Here is a 21,372-nt window from a genome sequence, read left to right as displayed (position 1 = left end):
TCCAGTCTAAGCTCTTTGGAGCTGACTAGAGGATCAGGATATCTTATGGCTTCAATCTAGGGACTCCAGTTCCGGTTGGGACCATATCCACAGCCTAGGGATTTCGTCTCCGGCTGCCAGGATTTTAACATCAAACCAGGACTACCTAAGGAGGACACTCAGGTTGGGACAGTTCAGTCATCTGTTACAGACTTTGCAAACCTCAGACAGCTTGGAACCTGTGAGGCATGGACATTCTAAATCCCTGGTGAGCCAGCGGAAGGGTGAGACTCTGTTGCCTGTTACATTTGTGTGTTTTGCTGGTTATGTGTTATGTGCCGTTAATTGTTTGGGGATCCAATAAAGTCTAATTATTGTGGTTCCCTCATCCTGTGTTGTCTGAGTAGTGTTATGCCCACGGTTAGGGAGGCCGGCGTTCAGTTGGGATGAGCCCTGAGCCATGCTGTCTTTCTAAAGGCGGCGAGTTTTAGTGGACGAGAGCACCCACTGAGCCCCGTGTCTCCACAGAGATTCCCTCCTAATGATTGAATTAATGTAGAGAATCATTAGGAAGGGTGTTTTAGGTAATGATATTCAAGTAATGGAAAGTACCATTATGGAGAGTGAAGAGACGATTCTCTCCCAATGATGGACATCACCATGATGGAGTGTTGGAAGAGATGGTCTTGTAGTAATGGAAGTAATGGAGAACACCATGTTGATGGGTGTAGAGGAGATTATCTCCTGATGATGGAAGTTATGGAGATCATGATGGAGGGTGTAAATGATTGGATGTTTTTATGATGGGAGTGATGGATATTACCATGATGGAGGGTGTAGATCATGTAATGGCCTAATGATGAAAGTAATGGAGAGCACTATAATCTAGGATATGTTCTCCCAACGATTCAAATGATGAAGATCACCATGATGGAGTTGCTAAGGGTTGTCCTATTTTAGAGAACTGACGATGTCTCTTGGTTGAGTGAAGCCGGTTCTTGATTGTACTTTTTATCCCAGGACACCTATGGTTAGGGATTTCTACGCTGGGTTGTGTTGTGGCAGTGAGAGTTGGCTTTGGTACGTTTGCATATGATTTTGTAAGGTGACATACTGTGTCCCAGCTCATGTAATCCCGATTGCTCACAGATTTTGATGTCTGGTTTTGTTTAGGGCCTGCGGTGCAGTTTAACCCCAACTACCTTGGACTGCGATTCCTGAGTACAGAAGGGCAAGGTCACTGTCTGTATACATAAGTGAGCATGTCTCAGCCTGGTGACGCTCTGTGCATGGATCTGGCCTGCCAGGCCTTTCTGTCCTAATCTGAAGCTTCTGCTAATGGCCACTGGTAGCCCTTCTCTTTTGCTGTGTTCTTCACTATTTCTCTGAATTTCTTCTTCACCAAATCCAGGATTCACTTTGAGTTGTTTTTTTTCTTTGTCTTACATTTTTTTGTAATTTATGAGGATGGTGAATGGTGCCATGCCGCTCACGGTGCTCCATTGAGATCCCACCTTACCGAGGTCCTTCAACCTGGGAATCTTGTTCCAGTGCTTAGTGGACCTTCATCATTTATCACCTATTCTGTGGGTAGTTGATAAATGTGGGAACATTCCTTTTAGAAGAAATTTGTAATGGGCGGACTAGAGGATCAAATGGGATCCAGCCTGAAATATGGATTTGGTGCCTTTGTGCTCCCCGTTCACACGGAGGGTATTAATGTCTTCTCTGAGTTGTCACTGCCGCTCTACCTTCCTTCTCGGTTTCATTTGGGCTGTTAACTCTGTTAATCCTTTGTGGCTACTAATTCTTATGTGATGGGCTGTCCTTCTTTTGCCGAAAGAGAACTCTTCTCTTGAGTAACATTTTTCTGACATTTCACAGGATGCCGGCTAATGCAGGAAATTCTGGGTGGTGTGGATCTTCTGTGGATGTCGAGTTTCCTCCTGTCTTAGGGCGAATTTATGTGATGCAGTAGACTTAGCTTCAGTGGTTTCTGCAGCAAAAGATCAATCCATTCCTCTGCATGAGGTGGTTTGGTGGAAAGCAGATGGATGCCTGCGCACTCCGCTCCCGCAAGCTCCGCTCCCGCAGGCTCCGCTCCCGCAGGCTCCGCTCCCGCAGGCTCCGCTCCCGCAGGCTCCGCTCCCGCAGGCTCCGCTCCCGCAGGTTCCGCTCCCGCACGCTCCACGCCCGCAGGTTCCGCTTCCGCAGGTTCCACTTCCGCAGGTTCCGCTCCCGCAGGCTCCGCTCCCGCAGGCTCCGCTCCCACAGGCTCCACGCCCGCAGGTTCCGCTCCCGTAGGCTCCGCTCCCGCACGCTCCACGCCCGCAGGTTCCGCTCCCGCAGGTTCCGCTCCCGCAGGCTCCGCTCCCGCACGCTCCACGCCCGCACGCTCCACACACTCAATGCTTGCACGCTCCACGCAGAGTCTGACAGTTGCCTGTCTATGATTCACTGCTGCAGTTACAGACATTGACAGAATTGTTCGTCCCTTCTGGTAATGTAAGGACAATGTTCACTAAAATAACTCAAAACTGACAAAAGTGATTTTCATATTAAATGTTCTGAATAATTGAATTGTGCTTCATTGGAATAAATCTAGATAAAATAACAAATTTCAGAAAATGTCCTGGACAGAAGTGATGGTTCCCTTAGCTTAATATTTTGTTGCACACCCTTAGAAATGATCTCTGCAAACAATGAATTTGTGCGCCTCTCGGTGACTTCTGCAGCGTCCTCTGGTATTTTGGCCTCCTCCTTGTGTCTCCGGTGTGAGGGGCCTTCTCCAGACTGCAGGTAGGACTTAGATAAGGGCTCTTTTCCACTTGCGACAGACTCGCGCATATCTCGCATTGCATTACCCGGGACGGCCTGCCTCTTTCCCGACGGGAGCGCCTCGGCTGCATAGAAATACATGCAGCTGACCCGCTCCTGTCGTGAGATAGTCAGGCCGTCCCGGGTAATGCAATGCGAGATACGAGCGAGTCTGTCGCAAGTGGAAAAGAGCCCTAAGGGTCATAAAAGCCTCTTCAGTAGAGTCCGATACCCTCGGCTGTTTTTTGGTTATTTTTTTGCTGTTTTGAGTAATTATCCTGCTGGAGGCGCCATGACCTGCGCCTCAGACCGAGATTTCTGACACTCTGAGCACGGTTCTCTCCAGGATGCCTGGATAATCTTGAGATTTCATTGTACCCTGCACAGATAAGACCCCCTGTGCCAGCTGTCCTCAGTTTTTCACTGCAGCCATGTCCAGGGAGGTCGGCTACAGCCCCATAGACATTACACTTCTGAATAATATGTGCAGCTGTAGTAACAGGAACATGCGGCGACGTCTTTTAGATAGTTATGGGCGGACTGGGCAGATAACTGGGACCGGCAGGTCTTACTAAATTTAAAAAAAAAAAAAAAAAAATGAAAAATGGTCCGTTCCGGAATTGATCCTGTATATCTATTCAAATGGCGGTCCCCATATAGGTCTATGGGGGCCAAAATCCGTCACTTAAAGATGGTGGTAGAAGTGTTACAGAGATTGGAGCAGGCACGTTATATGAGTTTCCGGTGCGGCTGTAACTGTTTCCAACGCCAGCTCAATCTATCAGTCTACTTCCTGGGCCGTTCATTATTTCTCATCCATATTCACTGCTTCCCCCGCCCACCGGCAATCCCGGCATCTGTGATTGATTGCAGTCAGATATTAGCCCCAGCCTGTGTGACTGACTGCAACCAATCACAGACAATGTCTGCAGGTCTCTATCCTGGTGTAAATCTAAAAATATTGGTGTAGGGTCCTTGTTGTGATGCACAACTAAAGCATACGGCTACAGGCTGCAGCCGCCAGCTGTGCTTTTTTTCTTCGCTGTGCAGCAAAGTAAGAGGAACTGCATGCGGCTTTTTTTTTTTTTCTTCATTATTTAAATAAATAACTTTTAAAAAAAATGGCATGTGGTCCCCTCCCAATGTTGATACCTAGCCATGATAAAGCAGACAGATGGGGCTGATATTCTCAAGCTGGGGAGACCCATGCTTATTGAGCCCCCCCCTCCCCCCCCCCCCCCGCCCAGCCTAAAAATAGCAGCCTCTGAGAATTGTCACATCCATTAGATGTGACAATCCTGGCACTTTACCCGGCTTTTCCTGATTGCCCTGGTGCGGAGGCAATCTGGGTCCTAAGGGGTTAATGGCAGCACACAGCTGCCACTAAGCCCTAGAGTAGTAATGGGACGCATCTATGAGACCCCCATTACTAAGCTGTAAGTGAAAAGAAATAAGCACAAACACCCAAAAAATCCTTTATTTGATATAAAGTACAAAAACTCCCTCTTTCACCAATTTATTAACCCCATAGTCACACCCCTGAGGGTCCGACATAATCCACACGAGTCCCAAAACAATTCCAGCTCTGCTACATCTAAAGTGATAGGGTGGCCATAGAACATGACCGACTGCCCGATGTGAGCTTCAGGCAGAGACTGAGCCGCTCGATGAGCTGTGACGTCACTCAGGTTATTTGTGTTCACAGCTGGAGGTTACCTCAGGTGACCTTAGTAAACTCAGTGAGTTCACAGACCGGCATCTCCTGGCAGAAAACAGCATGTTTTTTGGGTTTTTTTGCAAAGAGATTATGATTTGGTGGTGACATTTTTACACCATATTCCTGCACCCAATCTACATCTCCTGGCAATAAAACGGATCACTACCGAATCATACCTCATGTTGTTTTCATGCGTTTTTTTGCCATGAAGTGTAGATTAGGTGCAGGAATATGATGTAAAAATGTAATCACTAAATTTGCATCTCTTGGCACAAAAATGCAAAAGAACCTATTTTGATTCTGTTTTGGTACGGTTTTCTGCCAAGAGATGCAAATTTACTGGCAGCTGTGGGCTGTTATTAACCCCTTAACGAACGCGGGCAGTAAAATTACGTCCTAAATGTCATAATGTTACTGCCCGCGGTCCTCCGGCGGCAGCATGCCGCGATCGGCGCACATCTCAGCTGATTTTCACAGCTGAGGTGTGTGCCTGCTAGGCACGAGCAGAATCGTTATCTGCTCGTGCCGATTTAACCCCTTAAATGGCGCTGTCAATACGTGACAGCGCCATTATAAGCGCGATCGCGGTAAACTTTTACTTACCGCTCGATACCGGAAGTCACGTGACGCGATCACGTGACTTCCGATAGTTGTCATGGTAGCACAGGGTCATGTGATGACTCCTGTACTACACATGACTTGCTTTCACTTTCGCTGTGCCCGCTGCACAGTGAAAAAGAAAGAGAGCATATCTGCTGTTTACAGCCTTGTAGCTGTGATCAGCAAATACTGCAGAGCGATCGGATTGCTGATCGCAATAGCCCCCTAGGGGGACTAGTAAAATAAAAAAAAAGTTAAAAAAAAGTTTTAAAAAATTAAAAAAAAACAACAAAAAACCTAAAAGTTCAAATCACCCCCCCATTCGCCCCATTGAAAATTAAAGGGTTAAAAAAATAAAAAATATACACACAGTTGGTATCGCCGCGTTCAGAAATGCCTGATCTATCAAAATATAAAATCAATTAATCTGGTCAGTATACGGCGTAGCGGCTAAAAATTCCAAACGCCAAAATGACGTTTTTTTGTCGCCACAACTTTTGCGCAAAATGCAATAAGAGGCGATCAAAACGTAGCATCTGCGCAAAAATGGTACCGTTAAAAACGTCAGCTGGAGACGCAAAAAATAATCCGTCACTGAGCCATAGATCCCGAAAAATGAGAACGCAACGGGTCACGGAATATGGCGTGAAACGTGCGCCACTTTTTTCGGACAAAATTCCGATTTTTTTTATCGCACTTTTTTTGCAATTTTTCTGCATTTGGAATTTTTTTTGCCGTTTTCCAGTACACTATATGGTAAAACTGATAGATTCATTTAAAAGTACAGCTCGTTCCGCAAAAAATGAGCCCTCACATGACCATATTGACTGAAAAATAAAAAAGTTACGTCTCTCAGAAAAAGAATGGCGAAAAATCGGCCGGTCGTGAAGGGGTTAACCCCTTATTACCCTGATTTGCCACCACACCAGGGCAATCGGGAAGAGCCAGGTAAAGTGCCGAGATTGTCACATCTATTAGATGTGACAATTCTGGGCGGCTGCAGGCTGCTATTTTTAGGCTGGGGGGTGCCCAATATCCATGGGTCTCCCCAGCCTGAGAATACCAACCCCCAGCTGTCAACTTTATCATGCCTGGGTATTAAAATTGCCTTTTTTTAAAAGTATTTATTTAAATATTAAAAAAACAAAACAAAAAAAGCCACATGCAGTTCCTCTTATTTTGATACACAGCCAAGATAAGCGTGCAGCTGGGGGCTGCAGCCTGTAGCCGTAGGCTTGATCTGTGCTGGGTATCATAATATGGACCCTGCGACAATTATTTTATTTTATTTAGATTTACACCATGATACTTACCTGCAGACAGGGTATGTGATTGGTTACAGTCAGACACTGTCACACAGGCTGGGGGGGCATCTGACTGCAAACAGTCACAGATGCCAGGACTGCCGGTGGGCGGGGGAAGCAGTGAATATGGATGAGCAAGAATGAGCATGACCAGAAGAAGAGTGAGCGGCCGTGGGAGCAATTTTAGCCATGTCGGAGACTTGGTAACTATAGCGCGCTTGCTTCATTCATATTTTCTTTATTTTTCCTTATATTCACTTTATTACCCAAGTTACCAGACCCAGATCAGTACCAGTTCCTTGAGAACTCTGGGCAGGCACCCGGGCACATTTTGAAACCACATGAATCCGGACTTTTACAGTCCGGGTCCGCCCATCACTACTTATAGACTTTACCTGTAATATGTTTGTCCAACATTTTCTTTCTTATCTCCTGAGACCACACACTACAGTGCAACATGATTACAAACAGAACAGTGACTACTTTTCACCCTGTAAATAGGCGACTGATTACAAGTTTGTAGACAGCTGTGATGCTGACCACAGGACACACCTTAGTCTAACATGACCCTATGGTCAAATTATTTTCAACCTTTTATCGAGGGACAATCTTTTTTTTTTTTTTTTTTTTAAAGGTTTTTGTTGAAGACAAATTCACAAGCGAGGTCTGATCCTCTTTAGTTGTTATTCATTAAATTTAAATATAAAATGACTTTTGCCAATTTCAAGTTATTTCAGTGAAATGAAAAAGGAGAGGGCGCTCCTGTGTGGAAACTTAAAAGCACAAGATTTAAGTGGTGTGAGATACACACTCACCTGATAGTGTTGTACAGCAGGTACAACACTGTATGATGCTGAAGGGGGAATCCTGGTTCACCGCTCCTCATCAGCGGGGATCCCGTCCTCTATGACCCGCAGGAATCTGCTCACACGATCGGAACTTCCACGTGTAGTGTGAAGCCGCCAGACCGGCGTCTGACAGCAGCTCTTCCTCCGAGACGGAAGGTCCCGTGATCCCGGTAGCAGTGATTCACCAGCCCCTTGCATACACATCAAATGGATCGCAGGATCCTGATCTGGCTGCAGCAGCCCCGTGAGCTCCCAGAGGGAGATAATTTAGTGGAGAGCAAAAAAAAAAAAAAAACCACGGTATCGGCCACGCTGCTCAGAAGAAGGTAGTGATAAGATTATTGATGAAGATTTATTAAGGATTAATATGCCACTACGCGTTACGGGGGTACATCCTCCCCCTTCCTCAGGTAGCAATAAAAGGGCAGGATATTGGATCTTATATACATGAATTGGGAGAAAAAAAAGGTTCAAACCTTTTCCCACAATTAGATTAAATCCCCAACAGGGTGAAATCATTTGATCAATTAAGAACATTTCCCCATACAGGGTACTAGTATACATACATTCATGGTGAGAGACGATTGCATACATAGGTTCATAAAAACTATAGTTCATACTAAAATGTGTATTAAAAATAATGATAAATCAATTTACTGCAGCTATAAAAGAAGTGTGTGTTACCAACATAATTATATGTACATATTACCATATTGTCATTATAAAAAGTGCTAACAAGCAAAATGATGAATAAATAAAAAAATGGATTAAAAATATGATTAGTGTAAAAATGATAGGTATAAAATTATTAATATATATCCCCACTCCCTTCTCATAGGAGTTTGTATGCCTAATGGGAATAAATTATTGGTAAACTGACTAACTAAATGTGAAATACTGGAGATATTGAATGAAATAATTCTCTTTTTTTTTCCCTTTCTTTTCTCCTATACAAATATACATACACATACATATATACACATACACACATACATATATATATATATATATATATATATATACACCATACAATAAAATGAGATACATGATAAAAAACGGTGGAGCTATGATCATGTGATAGACCATGACGAGCCGATCAATTGTAAATTGGGTGAAAATTAAGAGGAACCATTTGATTGGAATAAATATGGAAGAATTAAATAAATTTCAATAGTTTGATGACCAGGGGAATCAATATACATACAAGGGGGAATCTAGTGGTTTAAAAAATAAATTATCAATTTGTTGATTCTCAAGTCTATTATATGATAATACTATTCTATTTAATTTTATTTAATTCGCTTTTTATACCTATCATTTTTACACTAATCCTATTTTTAATCCATTTTTTTATTTATTCATCATTTTGCTTGTTAGCACTTTTTATAATGACAATATGGTAATATGTACATATAATTATGTTGGTAACACACACTTCTTTTATAGCTGCAGTAAATTGATTTATCATTATTTTTAATACACATTTTAGTATGAACTATAGTTTTTATGAACCTATGTATGCAATCGTCTCTCACCATGAATGTATGTATACTAGTACCCTGTATGGGGAAATGTTCTTAATTGATCAAATGATTTCACCCTGTTGGGGATTTAATCTAATTGTGGGAAAAGGTTTGAACCTTTTTTTTTTTTTTCTTTCTCCCAATTCATGTATATAAGATCCAATATCCTGCCTTTTTATTGCTACCTGAGGAAGGGGGAGGATGTACCCCCGTAACGCGTAGTGGCATATTAATCCTCAATAAATCTTCATCAATAATCTTATCACTACCTTCTTCTGAGCAGCGCGGCCGATACCGTGTTTTTTTTTTTTGTTTGCTCTCCACTAGGTTATTTCAGTGACCATTGTGGGGTTTTCTTACCAGAAGTGACCAGCAATGTTATCCACGTGTGTATAATCCTAATCCGTGACATGCATGTTGGGAGATCAGATGTTTGTGCGACAGAGCTAAGATGGAGGTCACAAATATCAAGGTGTAACATGAGAATGTAAAACGTCAGGAGATGGAAGCCAGGTGATCCCGAGTGTGAGGGACGTGGCTCTCGAGGTAAAATTGCAGTCTATTTTTCGGGGACACAGGAGCATTATTTATTCTGAGAAGCAGTAAAATTGTCTGAATAAGTGCCAATAAACCAGAGTTTTTGCTTGTAAAACACTTTGAAAAGTAGCAACATTGTTGTGCAACTTGAAGTTGTGCAAAAAGTTTGTGGCTTTTGACATTTTCACACCAGTTTTGGCTAGCTCCGCCAAAACATGTGGAGCCATGGTGGGACAGGACCAGGACTAGGCACGACCATGTTCACTTGTCTAAGCCACAAATCTTGTTCCATTCCCAGGAGTGCACACCACTTTTTAGATGACTCGCAACATACCCCCTCATCGACATGACTGACTCCAACATGCACCTTCATCAATACTGGCGTGAACGGTGCCAGTCAAGAGGAACAGCAGCCATAGCCTTTCCTTAGAACAGGTGTACTATATCAATTTCATCAAAGCAGAATCGTTGTTTTTCTTCGTTGGAGCAGGAGTGTCATGGCTTTTTCCTCCTCGGTTTTCCCCCTTGGAGGAGGAGCATTGTATCTTTTTCCTCGGAGGAGGAGCATTGTATCTTGTGGGTTTTCCCCCTCGGAGGAGGAGCATTTGAATCTTGTGGGTTTTCCCCCTTGGAGGAGGAGCATTGAATCTTGTGGGTTTTCCCCCTCAGAGGAGGAGCATTGTATCTTGTGGGTTTTCCCCCTCGGAGGAGGAGCATTGTATCTTGTGGGTTTTCCCCCTCGGAGGAGGAGCATTGTATCTTGTGGGTTTTCCCCCTCGGAGGAGGAGCATTGTATCTTGTGGGTTTTCCCCCTCGGAGGAGGAGCATTGTATCTTGTGGGTTTTCCCCCTCGGAGAAGGAGCATTGTATCTTGTGGGTTTTCCCCCTCGGAGGAGGAGCATTGTATCTTGTGAGTTTTCCCCCTCGGAGGAGGAGCATTGTATCTTTTTCCTCGGAGGAGGAGCATTGTATCTTGTGGCTTTTCCCCCTGGGAGGAGGAGCATTGTATCTTGTGGGTTTTCCCCCCTCGGAGGAGGAGCGTTGTTTATTGGTTTTCCCCTCGGAGGAGGAGCATTGTATCTTTTTCCTCGGAGGAGGAGCATTGTATCTTGTGGGTTTTCCCCTCGGAGGAGGAGCATTGTATCATTTTGCTATATTCTATTCCACGGGCAGATTGTCCTGTGTAATTATTTTGCAACTTTTCCTTGGTGGACTGGCTGCTCATCTCCTTCAGTGTCACAGATCTAGTCCGGGATCGTTTTTTCTTCCTGTGTAGTGTATATTTCCACTGAAATGAGGGAGGCCATACTTTCTCGTCTTGTGCCTGTTTGCAGCAGGTGGACACACGCATAGGGATTACTTAGAGAAAAAGTTCATGAACAGATTGAATATGACTGAGTAGCCTCGTAGCTTGGTTTTACTGTACAAAATGGCAACAGATCCTTACACATGCCCCAGTTTTCTTGAATGCACTTCTAGTTGTTTGCATGATTTTCTAAAACCAGTGAAAGATGCAAATTTCCTGACCTGAAACCTTCTTTTTCTGGAGCTGAAGGCTGCAGCCAGGGGTTTAGCCTTAGGACCCCTCTATTAAACCACCTTGCCAAAGACAGTCTGTTCGCTGAAAAAAAGCTGTGGCCTGAAGGGAAAAACCTCTTCAGTGTAATATGTTTTCCTCTCGCACCGTCTTCGACAACAAAGAGCTGAGAAGTTGAGATGGGAAAACCCAACTGTAAAGTTCGGGGTTCATACCGAAAACATAGTGTTTGTGCACAAGGTCCCGAACACGACCGTTCGGGTCCAGGGCCTGTAAAAAAATCCCTCTGACACGTAGTCCAAAGGCGAGCATCTCTTTAGCTCTGCTACATCTGTGCAAGGAGACAAACACAGGTCTGCTCACACAGATGGCAGGGACAGTCAGCTGTGCCCCGGGTAACCTCCCCTGACTACAGGACCTTCCATGATGTCATAGCCATGTGACCAGTCTGGTGTGAATGTTACCTCGTGGGTTACAGGACCTTCTGTGACGTCATCACCATGGGACCAGTCTGGTGTGAATGTTACCTTGTGGGTTACAGGACCTTCTGTGACGTCATCGCCATGTGACCAGTCTGGTGTGAATGTTGTTGTTATCTCGTGGGTTACAGGACCTTCCATGACGTCATCGCCATGTGACCAGTCTGGTGTGACTGTTGTTACTTCGTGGGTTACAGGACCTTCCTTGACATCATCGCCATGTGATCAGTCTAGTGTGAATGTTGTTATCTCGTGGGTTACAGGACCTTCTGTGACGTCATCGCCATGTGACCAGTCTGGTGTGAATGTTGTTACCTCGTGGGTTACAGGACCTTCTGTGACGTCATCGCCATGTGACCAGTCTGGTGTGAATGTTGTTGTTACTTCGTGGGTTACAGGACCTTCCATGACGTCATAGCCATGTGACCAGTCTGGTGTGAATGTTGTTATTTCGTGGGTTACAGGACCTTCTGTGACGTCATCACCATGGGACCAGTCTGGTGTGAATGTTACCTCGTGGGTTACAGGACCTTCCATGACGTCATCGCCATGTGACCAGTCTGGTGTGAATGTTGTTATCTTGTGGGTTACAGGACCTTCTGTGACGTCATCGCCATGTGACCAGTCTGGTGTGAATGTTGTTGTTACCTCGTGGGTTACAGGACCTTCCATGACGTCATCGCCATGTGACCAGTCTGGTGTGAATGTTGTTACTTCGTGGGTTACAGGACCTTCCTTGACATCATCGCCATGTGACCAGTCTGGTGTGAATGTTGTTACTTCGTGGGTTACAGGACCTTCCTTGACATCATCGCCATGTGACCAGTCTGGTGTGAATGTTGTTACCTCGTGGGTTACAGGACCTTCTATGACGTCATCGCCATGTGACCAGTCTGGTGTGAATGTTGTTATCTCGTGGGTTACAGGACCTTCCTTGACATCATCGCCATGTGACCAGTCTGGTGTGAATGTTGTTGTTACCTCGTGGGTTACAGGACCTTCCATGACGTCATCGCCATGTGACCAGTCTGGTGTGAATGTTGTTACCTCGTGGGTTACAGGACCTTCTGTGACGTCATCGCCATGTGACCAGTCTGGTGTGAATGTTGTTATCTCGTGGGTTACAGGACCTTCCTTGACATCATCGCCATGTGACCAGTCTGGTGTGAATGTTGTTGTTACCTCGTGGGTTACAGGACCTTCCATGACGTCATCGCCATGTGACCAGTCTGGTGTGAATGTTATCTCGTGGGTTACAGGACCTTACTTGACGTCATCGCCATGTGACCAGTCTGGTGTGAATGTTGTTACTTCGTGGGTTACAGGACCTTCCTTGACATCATCGCCATGTGACCAGTCTGGTGTGAATGTTGTTACTTCGTGGGTTACAGGAACTTCCTTGACATCATCGCCATGTGACCAGTCTGGTGTGAATGTTGTTACCTCGTGGGTTACAGGACCTTCTGTGACGTCTGTCTTGCTAAATTCTACTAAAAAGGGGGCTGAAAGCCCGTACTTACGAAGCGCTCACTGATATCCTAATCAGGCACGAATACTAATATTCTTCATAGCAAGATACTATTTATTTTAATAGCACATGAATAGTTAATGGTACATAGGCATTTAGAACTATAGTCATAGAATCTTATACAATAACAGAAATATGCATCAACATTACCGTTTGTTGTAGCAATCCTTTCACATCGGAGGGAACTCGAGTTAATGATAAGGAAACAACATGGCATCTTGCATCACAGGAACAGTGCGTACGTACACTTCAATGTCCTGGAAGGTTTCCCCTAACATTAAGCGAGTCCGGTGTATTTTTATAGGAAAACTTTGTAGGTTGTGTTTAAATGGTCACCAGCATGTGACAGCTGAGTCATGTTCATGTAACTTGACCACAAACTGCTGTGGGCACCAGCAGCTTCCTGCACATTCTCTTGTACATCCTGCCATTCTCTTGTACATCCTGCCAGTTGACAACTGACCGACCACAGTTGACCATAGTGTTAGTGAAATATTGCAATGAGCCGTAAATTTCATATGCAAGCTTCCTTAAACCTGTCTTTAAGCCAACCACAAGTTTCCGGTAAGTGGAACTGTAAATGTGACTTCCCCATTATCTTGAAACTGCTTCAAGACCTGTTTGACATGTATTCTTTGGTCATCATAGTGAAATTGGTTATCCAGAGGACATCTCTTTGATACTGAATTATTGATAGGTCAAATAATATCTGGGATCACTCCTATCTTTTGATTATGATCCCTATCTAATCACATTCAAACTTCAGTCATATCACATTGGTATCACAATGTCATAGCCATGTGACCAGTCTGGTGTGAATGTTGTTACCTCGTGGGATACAGGACCTTCTGTGACGTCATAGCCATGTGACCAGTCTGGTGTGAATGTTGTTACCTCGTGGGTTACAGGACCTTCTGTGACGTCATCGCCATGTGACCAGTCTGGTGTGAATGTTGTTACCTCGTGGGATACAGGACCTTCTGTGACGTCATCGCCATGTGACCAGTCTGGTGTGAATGTGGTTACCTCGTGGGATACAGGATCTTCTGTGACGTCTTGCAGTGACATCAGCTGTGCCCTCTGCTAACCCCGACCATGACGTCAACGCTCTCACTGCTGACAAGCGCTCACTTTACGGCAGTGTTTCAGTGACATCAATCGGGGTTACCTGGGGGGACGGCTGACCGGCCTCAGCTGTGCGCTCGGGTGAAGTCTCTGACCGCTCTCAGCTATGCGCTCGGGTGAAGTCTCTGACCGCTCTCAGCTATGCGCTCTGGTGAAGTCTCTGACCGCTCTCAGTTGTGCGCTCGGGTGAAGTCTCTGACCGCTCTCAGCTGTGCACTCGGGTGAAGTCTCTGACCGGCCTCAGCTATGCGCTCGGGTGAAGTCTCTGACCGCTCTCAGCTATGCGCTCGGGTGAAGTCTCTGACCGCTCTCAGCTATGCGCTCGGGTGAAGTCTCTGACCGCTCTCAGCTATGCGCTCGGGTGAAGTCTCTGACCGCTCTCAGCTATGCGCTCTGGTGAAGTCTCTGACCGCTCTCAGTTGTGCGCTCGGGTGAAGTCTCTGACCGCTCTCAGCTGTGCACTCGGGTGAAGTCTCTGACCGGCCTCAGCTATGCGCTCGGGTGAAGTCTCTGACCGCTCTGAGCTGTGCGCTCGGGTGAAGTCTCTGACCGCTCTCAGCTATGCGCTCGGGTGAAGTCTCTGACCGCTCTCAGCTATGCGCTCGGGTGAAGTCTCTGACCGCTCTCAGCTGTGCACTCGGGTGAAGTCTCTGACCGGCCTCAGCTATGCGCTCGGGTGAAGTCTCTGACCGCTCTGAGCTGTGCGCTCGGGTGAAGTTTCTGACCGCTCTCAGCTATGCGCTCGGGTGAAGTCTCTGACCGCTCTCAGCTATGCGCTCGGGTGAAGTCTCTGACCGCTCTCAGCTATGCGCTCGGGTGAAGTCTCTGACCGCTCTCAGCTATGCGCTCTGGTGAAGTCTCTGACCGCTCTCAGTTGTGCGCTCGGGTGAAGTCTCTGACCGCTCTCAGCTATGCGCTCTGGTGAAGTCTCTGACCGCTCTCAGTTGTGCGCTCGGGTGAAGTCTCTGACCGCTCTCAGCTGTGCACTCGGGTGAAGTCTCTGACCGCTCTCAGCTATGCGCTCGGGTGAAGCCTCTGACCGCTCTCAGCTATGCGCTCGGGTGAAGCCTCTGACCGCTCTCAGCTATGCGCTCGGGTGAAGTCTCTGACCGCTCTCAGCTATGCGCTCGGGTGAAGTCTCTGACCGCTCTCAGCTATGCGCTCGGGTGAAGTCTCTGACCGCTCTCAGCTATGCGCTCGGGTGAAGTCTCTGACCGCTCTGAGCTGTGCGCTCGGGTGAAGTCTCTGACCGCTCTGAGCTGTGCGCTCGGGTGAAGTCTCTGACCGCTCTGAGCTGTGCGCTCGGGTGAAGTCTCTGACCGCTCTGAGCTATGCGCTCGGGTGAAGTCTCTGACCGCTCTCAGCTATCCGCTCGGGTGAAGTCTCTGACCGCTCTCAGCTATGCGCTCGGGTGAAGTCTCTGACCGCTCTGAGCTGTGCGCTCGGGTGAAGTCTCTGACCGCTCTGAGCTGTGCGCTCGGGTGAAGTCTCTGACCGCTCTGAGCTGTGCGCTCGGGTGAAGTCTCTGACCGCTCTGAGCTGTGCGCTCGGGTGAAGTCTCTGACCGCTCTCAGCTATGCGCTCGGGTGAAGTCTCTGACCGCTCTGAGCTGTGCGCTCGGGTGAAGTCTCTGACCGCTCTCAGCTGAGTCTGTGTGAGCAGACCTGTGTTTGTCTTCTCACACAGATGTAGCAGAGCTGAAGATGCTCGCCCGCCTTTGGACTACGTCAGAGGGTTTTTTGGGGTAATAGAGATGGAGTCCTAAATGTCTTCTGTTTTATTTGTAATAAAAATATTATTTTTCTCTGTTGTTTTATTTTCCTATTAAAATAACAGACAATCACAGACGATGTCACAGAGTGGGCATCTGTGATTGGATGCTGGCATAACCTGAAACCAGCCCATTCATTCTAGCATCTAGAATGTATGGGTAGATTCCAGGTTACTGTAACAGCCAATCACATACGCCCATTCTGCGTGACAGCGTCTGTAAAAAAAAAAAAAAAAAATGCGTGGGCTCCCGCTGTATTTTGATTGCCAGTCAGGTAAAGCCAGGTAGCTGGGGACTAGGATTCTCCGCAGCCGCCCCTGGAAATGGTGCTTTGTTTCTTAGCTCCATTTTTTGGCACTTTACCAGGCTTGTCCAGCGGCCCTGATTGTGGTGGCTAATAAAGGAGTTAATGCCAACTTTGTATTCTCAGCTGGTACTAAAGGGTACTTTACACACTGCGATATCGGTACCGATATAGCTAGTGAGCGTACCCGCCCCCGTCGGTTGTGTGGCACGGGTAAATCGCTGCCCGTGGCACACATCGCTTACACCCGTCACACTACTTACCTTCCCTGCGACGTCGCTCTGGCCGGCGATCCGCCTCCTTTCTAAGGGGGGCGGTTCATGCGGCGTCACAGCGACGTCACACAGCAGCCATCCAATAGCAGAGGAGGGGCAGAGATGAGCGGCCGGAACATGCGCCCACTTCTTTCCTTCCTCCTTTTCCGGTGGAGGCAGGTAAGGAGATGTTCATCGCTCCTGCGGTGTCACACATAGCGATGTGTGATGCCGCAGGAACGAGGAACAACATCGTACCTGCAGCAGCAACGATATTTGGATAAGGAGCGACGTGTCAATTAGCAACGTTTTTTCACGTTTTTGCGCTCGTTGATCGGCGCTCCTTGGTGTCACACGCTGCGATGACGCTAACGGTGCGGATGTGCGTCACTAATGACGTGACCCCGACAATATATCGTTAGTGATGTTGCAGCGTGTAAAGCACCCTTTAGCCTGATATTCATGATGTCACGCCAAATTAGACTTGGCCACCATGAATTTCTTGTAAACAGTAAAAAGAAAAACACAACACAAAGAAACATTTTTTTATTAGAAATAAAAGAAAAAAAATTTAGAGCCTCCATCTTTATTATAAAAAAAAAAATCTTTAGTCCGACATAATCCACAGGGACAGCTAAGTCAGCTCTGCTTCATCGCTCTGTACAAACAAGTGTCTCTACAGAGCGAGAAGCAGGGAGAGCATTGTCAGCTCTGCTTCATCGCTCTGTACGGACAAGAGTCTTTACAGACCGAGAAGCAGGCTCACAGTGGGCTAGCGCACACGTAGAGAAAAACGGAGCGAGTGGAATGTGATTAAAAAATCGCATTTTACCTGGACCCATGTTACTCTATGTGCCAGCTCCCATGAGCGATTTTTGTTTTTTTTTTTGTCAGCCCTAATCAGATCAAGAAAACAATCGCAGCATACTGCTGGTGCAATGTGATCCTGTTTCACCTACACCCATTCAAGTCTATGAATGCGAGAGAAACATCCCATTGCACTCGCCTTAAGGGGGCTTTACACGCTATGATATCGTTAATGATTTATCGTCAGGGTCACGTTGTTTGTGGCGCACATCCGGCATCATTAATGATATCGCAGTGTGTGACACTTTTGTGCGACCTAAAATGATCGCAAAAGCGTCCAAAATCGTTTGCCGCAGAGAGGTCGTCCTAAAACAAAAAATTGTTAAACGCTCATTAGCGATGTTGTTCCTCGTTCCTGCGGCAGGACACATCGCTGTGTGTGACACCGCAGGAGCGAGGAACATCAGCTTACCTGCCTCCACCGGCTATGCGGAAGATAGGAGGTGGGCGGGATGTTTACGTCCTGCTCATCTCCGCCCCTCCGCTTCTTTTGGCCGCCTGCCGTGTAACATCGCTGTGATGCCGCACGACCCGCCCCCTCAGAAAGGAGTCAGATCGCCGGCCATAGCAACGTCGCAGGGCAGGTAAGTCCGTGTGACTGGGTGCGTGACGGGCAGCGATATGCCCGTGTCGCACAAATGATGGGGTCGCGTACGCACGCTAGTGATATCGGCAATGATATCGTAGCGTGTAAAGCCCCCTTTATACCGGTCTAATGTGAGCGCAGTGCGAGAATCTCATCAGCTGACCATGAAGATGATGGGGAGATAACTCCCTTCCTGTCCTCCGCAGCGCCAGCACTGCCCCCCCACCCCCCGCCCCCCGCCACTGTGCTGGGATCGCAGAATGGTAGCACAGTGGCGTGACAATTGCATAACATTCAGATCACACTCCAGCAGAGCGGGAGCCGAGTGTTAGCGATTGTGTCGCATTAATGCCAAAGTTCAATCGAGTCCATGGCTTAGCCAAGGAGTCGGGTGAACCCTGACGTCACCGCGAACACGGCCGAAAACAGCCGAAGGCTACTGAGTAATGAGCAGTGCAGTGAATACCACCAGAAGTTAATGATCGGACCCAGAAGCCGAAGCGGCCAGCAGACAGTGGCTGAGCGGGTCTGCAGGACGCGTCGCGGGACCGGTAAGTATAATGACAATGTTTATTATTACCTGTATTCCTTATTTTACAGACCCACCCCCCCCTATCCCCGCCCCCGCCCCATCACATAACTGTAAAGTCCAAGTTTGAGGTTCGGACGCAAGTTCTCATGATCTCCGACCTCAATTACAACACGTTCGGGCGAGTCTCCCAAACACGAACATCGGGGGGCTCATCCATCACTACTGAGAAGTAGAAGGAACATTAAACTGGGTCTTGCCAAAAGCAGAATGCTCAGAAGAAGCGATCTCCATCTTGTAGTGAGACCCCGATGCTCCCAGCGAGGCCCAGTCTGCCGGGTCCACCCGGGAGGAGGATCTTCTCACGGGACCATGGAAGCCCTTTGATGCTGGAGTATTTTCCAAACTAGTGTCATTAGGAAGTGGTGGCCCTTCTGCCGCTGACAGAGGAGGCCTTTTGGCTGTGTTCGCACACTGCTTTTTTGATGCAGATTTTGACACAAATCTACATGCCTATCTTTATACCAGCAGGTCTAGGTGAGGATCCTGTAGTGCTGTGCTTATGGTCTCCTTGCAGATTTGGTGCAGATAATAACCTGCAGCGTGTCCGTTTTTTAGGTCTTCCACCCATTGACTCTCGACCTTCATTCTCCCCAATGGATACAGTCTGCCCTATTACATCAGCTAGACAGGCTGTGCATCCACGTCTGTCCGCAACGCCAAAGATGTCCACAGGCCCGATGCTTGTGTCTGCCAGGGTCTTATGGAAGAAAGACATCGAACACCACATGGGAGGAACATATATATATATATATAGTATACAGACATTACAGCCGGGGAGGACACAGAAAAGTATACAGACATTACACCCGGGGAGACACAGAAGAGTATACAGACATTACAGCCGGGAATCGCTAATTATTCTTTCTATGAGGTAAAATATTTTCTAAAAACAGGCACGGAACTACTTTACATCACAAAATGAATCAGATACAATCCCATACTGTGCTATTTGTATACTCTTTTGCGTCCTCCCCGACCCAGGAGATGTGGTATGATCAGACAATGTCCTGCACGGTCAGACACCCCCATTACACAGTACACAGCAGGGGCACATTTATAAAATTATCTCAGCATTGTATATAAAGTCCAATTGTGGAAATTATTATTATTCTAGGATCTATTGATTAAAATCCACTTTAAAATGAACATTGTCTGTGGGAAACCTCTTTAAGGATTTTCTAAAGTAGGAATTTGAAGTCCTTCTTTAGCGCGTGTCCCCACGGGGCGGTGAAAGCGCGCGTCCCCACGGGGCGGTGAAAGCGCGCGTCCCCACGGGGCGGTGAAAGCGCGCGTCCCCACGGGGCGGTGAAAGCGTGCGTCCCCACGGAGCGGTGAAAGCGTGCGTCCCCACGGGGCGGTGAAAGCGTGCGTCCCCACGGGGCGGTGAAAGCGTGCGTCCCCACGGGGCGGTGAAAGCGTGCGTCCCCACGGGGCGGTGAAAGCGTGCGTCCCCACGGGGCGGTGAAAGCGTGCGTCCCCACGGGGCGGTGAAAGCGCGCATCCCCCACGGGGCGGTGAAAGCGCGCGTCCCCACGGGGCGGTGAAAGCGCGCGTCCCCACGGGGCGGTGAAAGCGCGCGTCCCCACGGGGCGGTGAAAGCGTGCGTCCCCACGGGGCGGTGACATCTCACAATGTGGAGAGTGAAATCCTCTGTGAAAATCCCCTGTACTCTGCTGGCAATATAGAACTCTGTCTATTCCCTGATAACGTGCCGCGCAATCACTAGAAATACTGCAGTAAAAAATGTGTGCAACCACCTTCTATGAAGCGTGGCATCTGCCCCACGGCAGCTCCAGATGTGGACAGGTACCACGTCGCTGATAATTCAGAGAATCATTTCCTCTCTAAATGGTCTGTAGACCAGCGTGCACCAGGCACAGTATCCGCGTGAATGAAGGTCCCTTCTAGTAACGGTCAGTGGTGGCTTCGCCCTCTCCAGAAACCTCATCAAGTCACGGTGAGATACAGAAAAGGGCCTTCTGGGTCATCGTAAATCAGATCCAGCTTCTTAGGGAGGACCTTCATCTGCTCGCTTTTGTCTCGCTTGCTTCTCTTCTGTGTATTTTTGTGCCTTTCATTCTTGTCAGTGATTGTCCTCTCGCATCATCACCATTTCTACTTACCTGTCATTATTTTCTCTCATATTACTCTGACTTTACACTTTTCTCTTTGATTCCACCATATTACTTCTTCCTCTTTGTCTTCTTTTCACGTCATCCTTCTCACTCTTCATATTTATCTTCTCCTTCTCCTCTGTTTTCCACATATCTCATCCTTCTCACTCTTCACCTTTTATCATTTCCTCTTTTATCCACATCTCGTCCTTCTTACTTTTCATGTTCGACTTCTCTCCCGTGTTTTCGATCCACATCTCTCATACTTCTCACTCTTCACCTTCACCTTCTCCTCCTTGTCTTCTTTCCACATCTCTCCTCTTTCTCACTCTTCACTCTTCACCTTCTCCTCCTTGTCTTCTTTCCACATCTCTCCTCTTTCTCACTCTTCACCTTCTCCTCCTTGTCTCCTTTCCACATCTCTCCTCTTTCTCACTCTTCACCTTCTCCTCCTTGTCTTCTTTCCACATCTCTCATCCTTTTCACTCTTCACCTTCGACTTCTCCTCCGTGTCTTCTTTCCACATCTCTCCTCTTTCTCACTCTTCACCTTCACCTTCTCCTCCTTGTCTTCTTTCCACAGCTCTCATCCTTTTCACTCTTCACCTTCGACTTCTCCTCCTTGTCTTCTTTCCACAGCTCTCATCCTTTTCACTCTTCACCTTCGACTTCTCCTCCGTGTCTTCTATCCACATCTCTCCTCTTTCTCGCTCTTCACCTTCGGCTTCTCCGTGTCTTATTTCCACATCTCTCATGCTTCTCACTCTTCACCTTCACCTTCTCCTCCTTGTCTTCTTTCCACATCTCTCTTCCTTTTCACTCTTCACCTTCGACTTCTCCTCCGTGTCTTCTGTCCACATCTCTCCTCTTTCTCACTCTTCACCTTCGGCT

At 47.2% G+C, this 21,372-nt stretch overlaps 1 protein-coding gene across 2 annotated transcripts in view; it reads left to right on the top strand.

Annotated features, from left to right (window-relative positions):
• ARFIP2 (ARF interacting protein 2) overlaps positions 1-21,372 on the top strand; it is a 117,148-nt gene that overhangs the window by 65,139 nt on the left and 30,637 nt on the right. The window contains exon 4 of one of the 2 annotated variants that reach the window (XM_075337733.1): positions 1,153-1,221. The exons of the other annotated variant lie outside the window; for it this stretch is intronic. Coding sequence (XP_075193848.1) covers positions 1,153-1,221 — 69 coding nt within the window. The remainder of the gene's footprint in view (positions 1-1,152; positions 1,222-21,372) is intronic. 2 annotated transcript variants of the gene reach the window in all.

The sequence above is a fragment of the Anomaloglossus baeobatrachus genome, chromosome 2 (assembly GCF_048569485.1).
Source record: "Anomaloglossus baeobatrachus isolate aAnoBae1 chromosome 2, aAnoBae1.hap1, whole genome shotgun sequence".
NCBI classification, from domain to species: Eukaryota; Metazoa; Chordata; class Amphibia; order Anura; family Aromobatidae; genus Anomaloglossus; species Anomaloglossus baeobatrachus.
The sequence above is the reverse complement of the archived record's forward strand: the minus strand, read 5'-3'. Positions and strand labels throughout refer to the sequence as shown.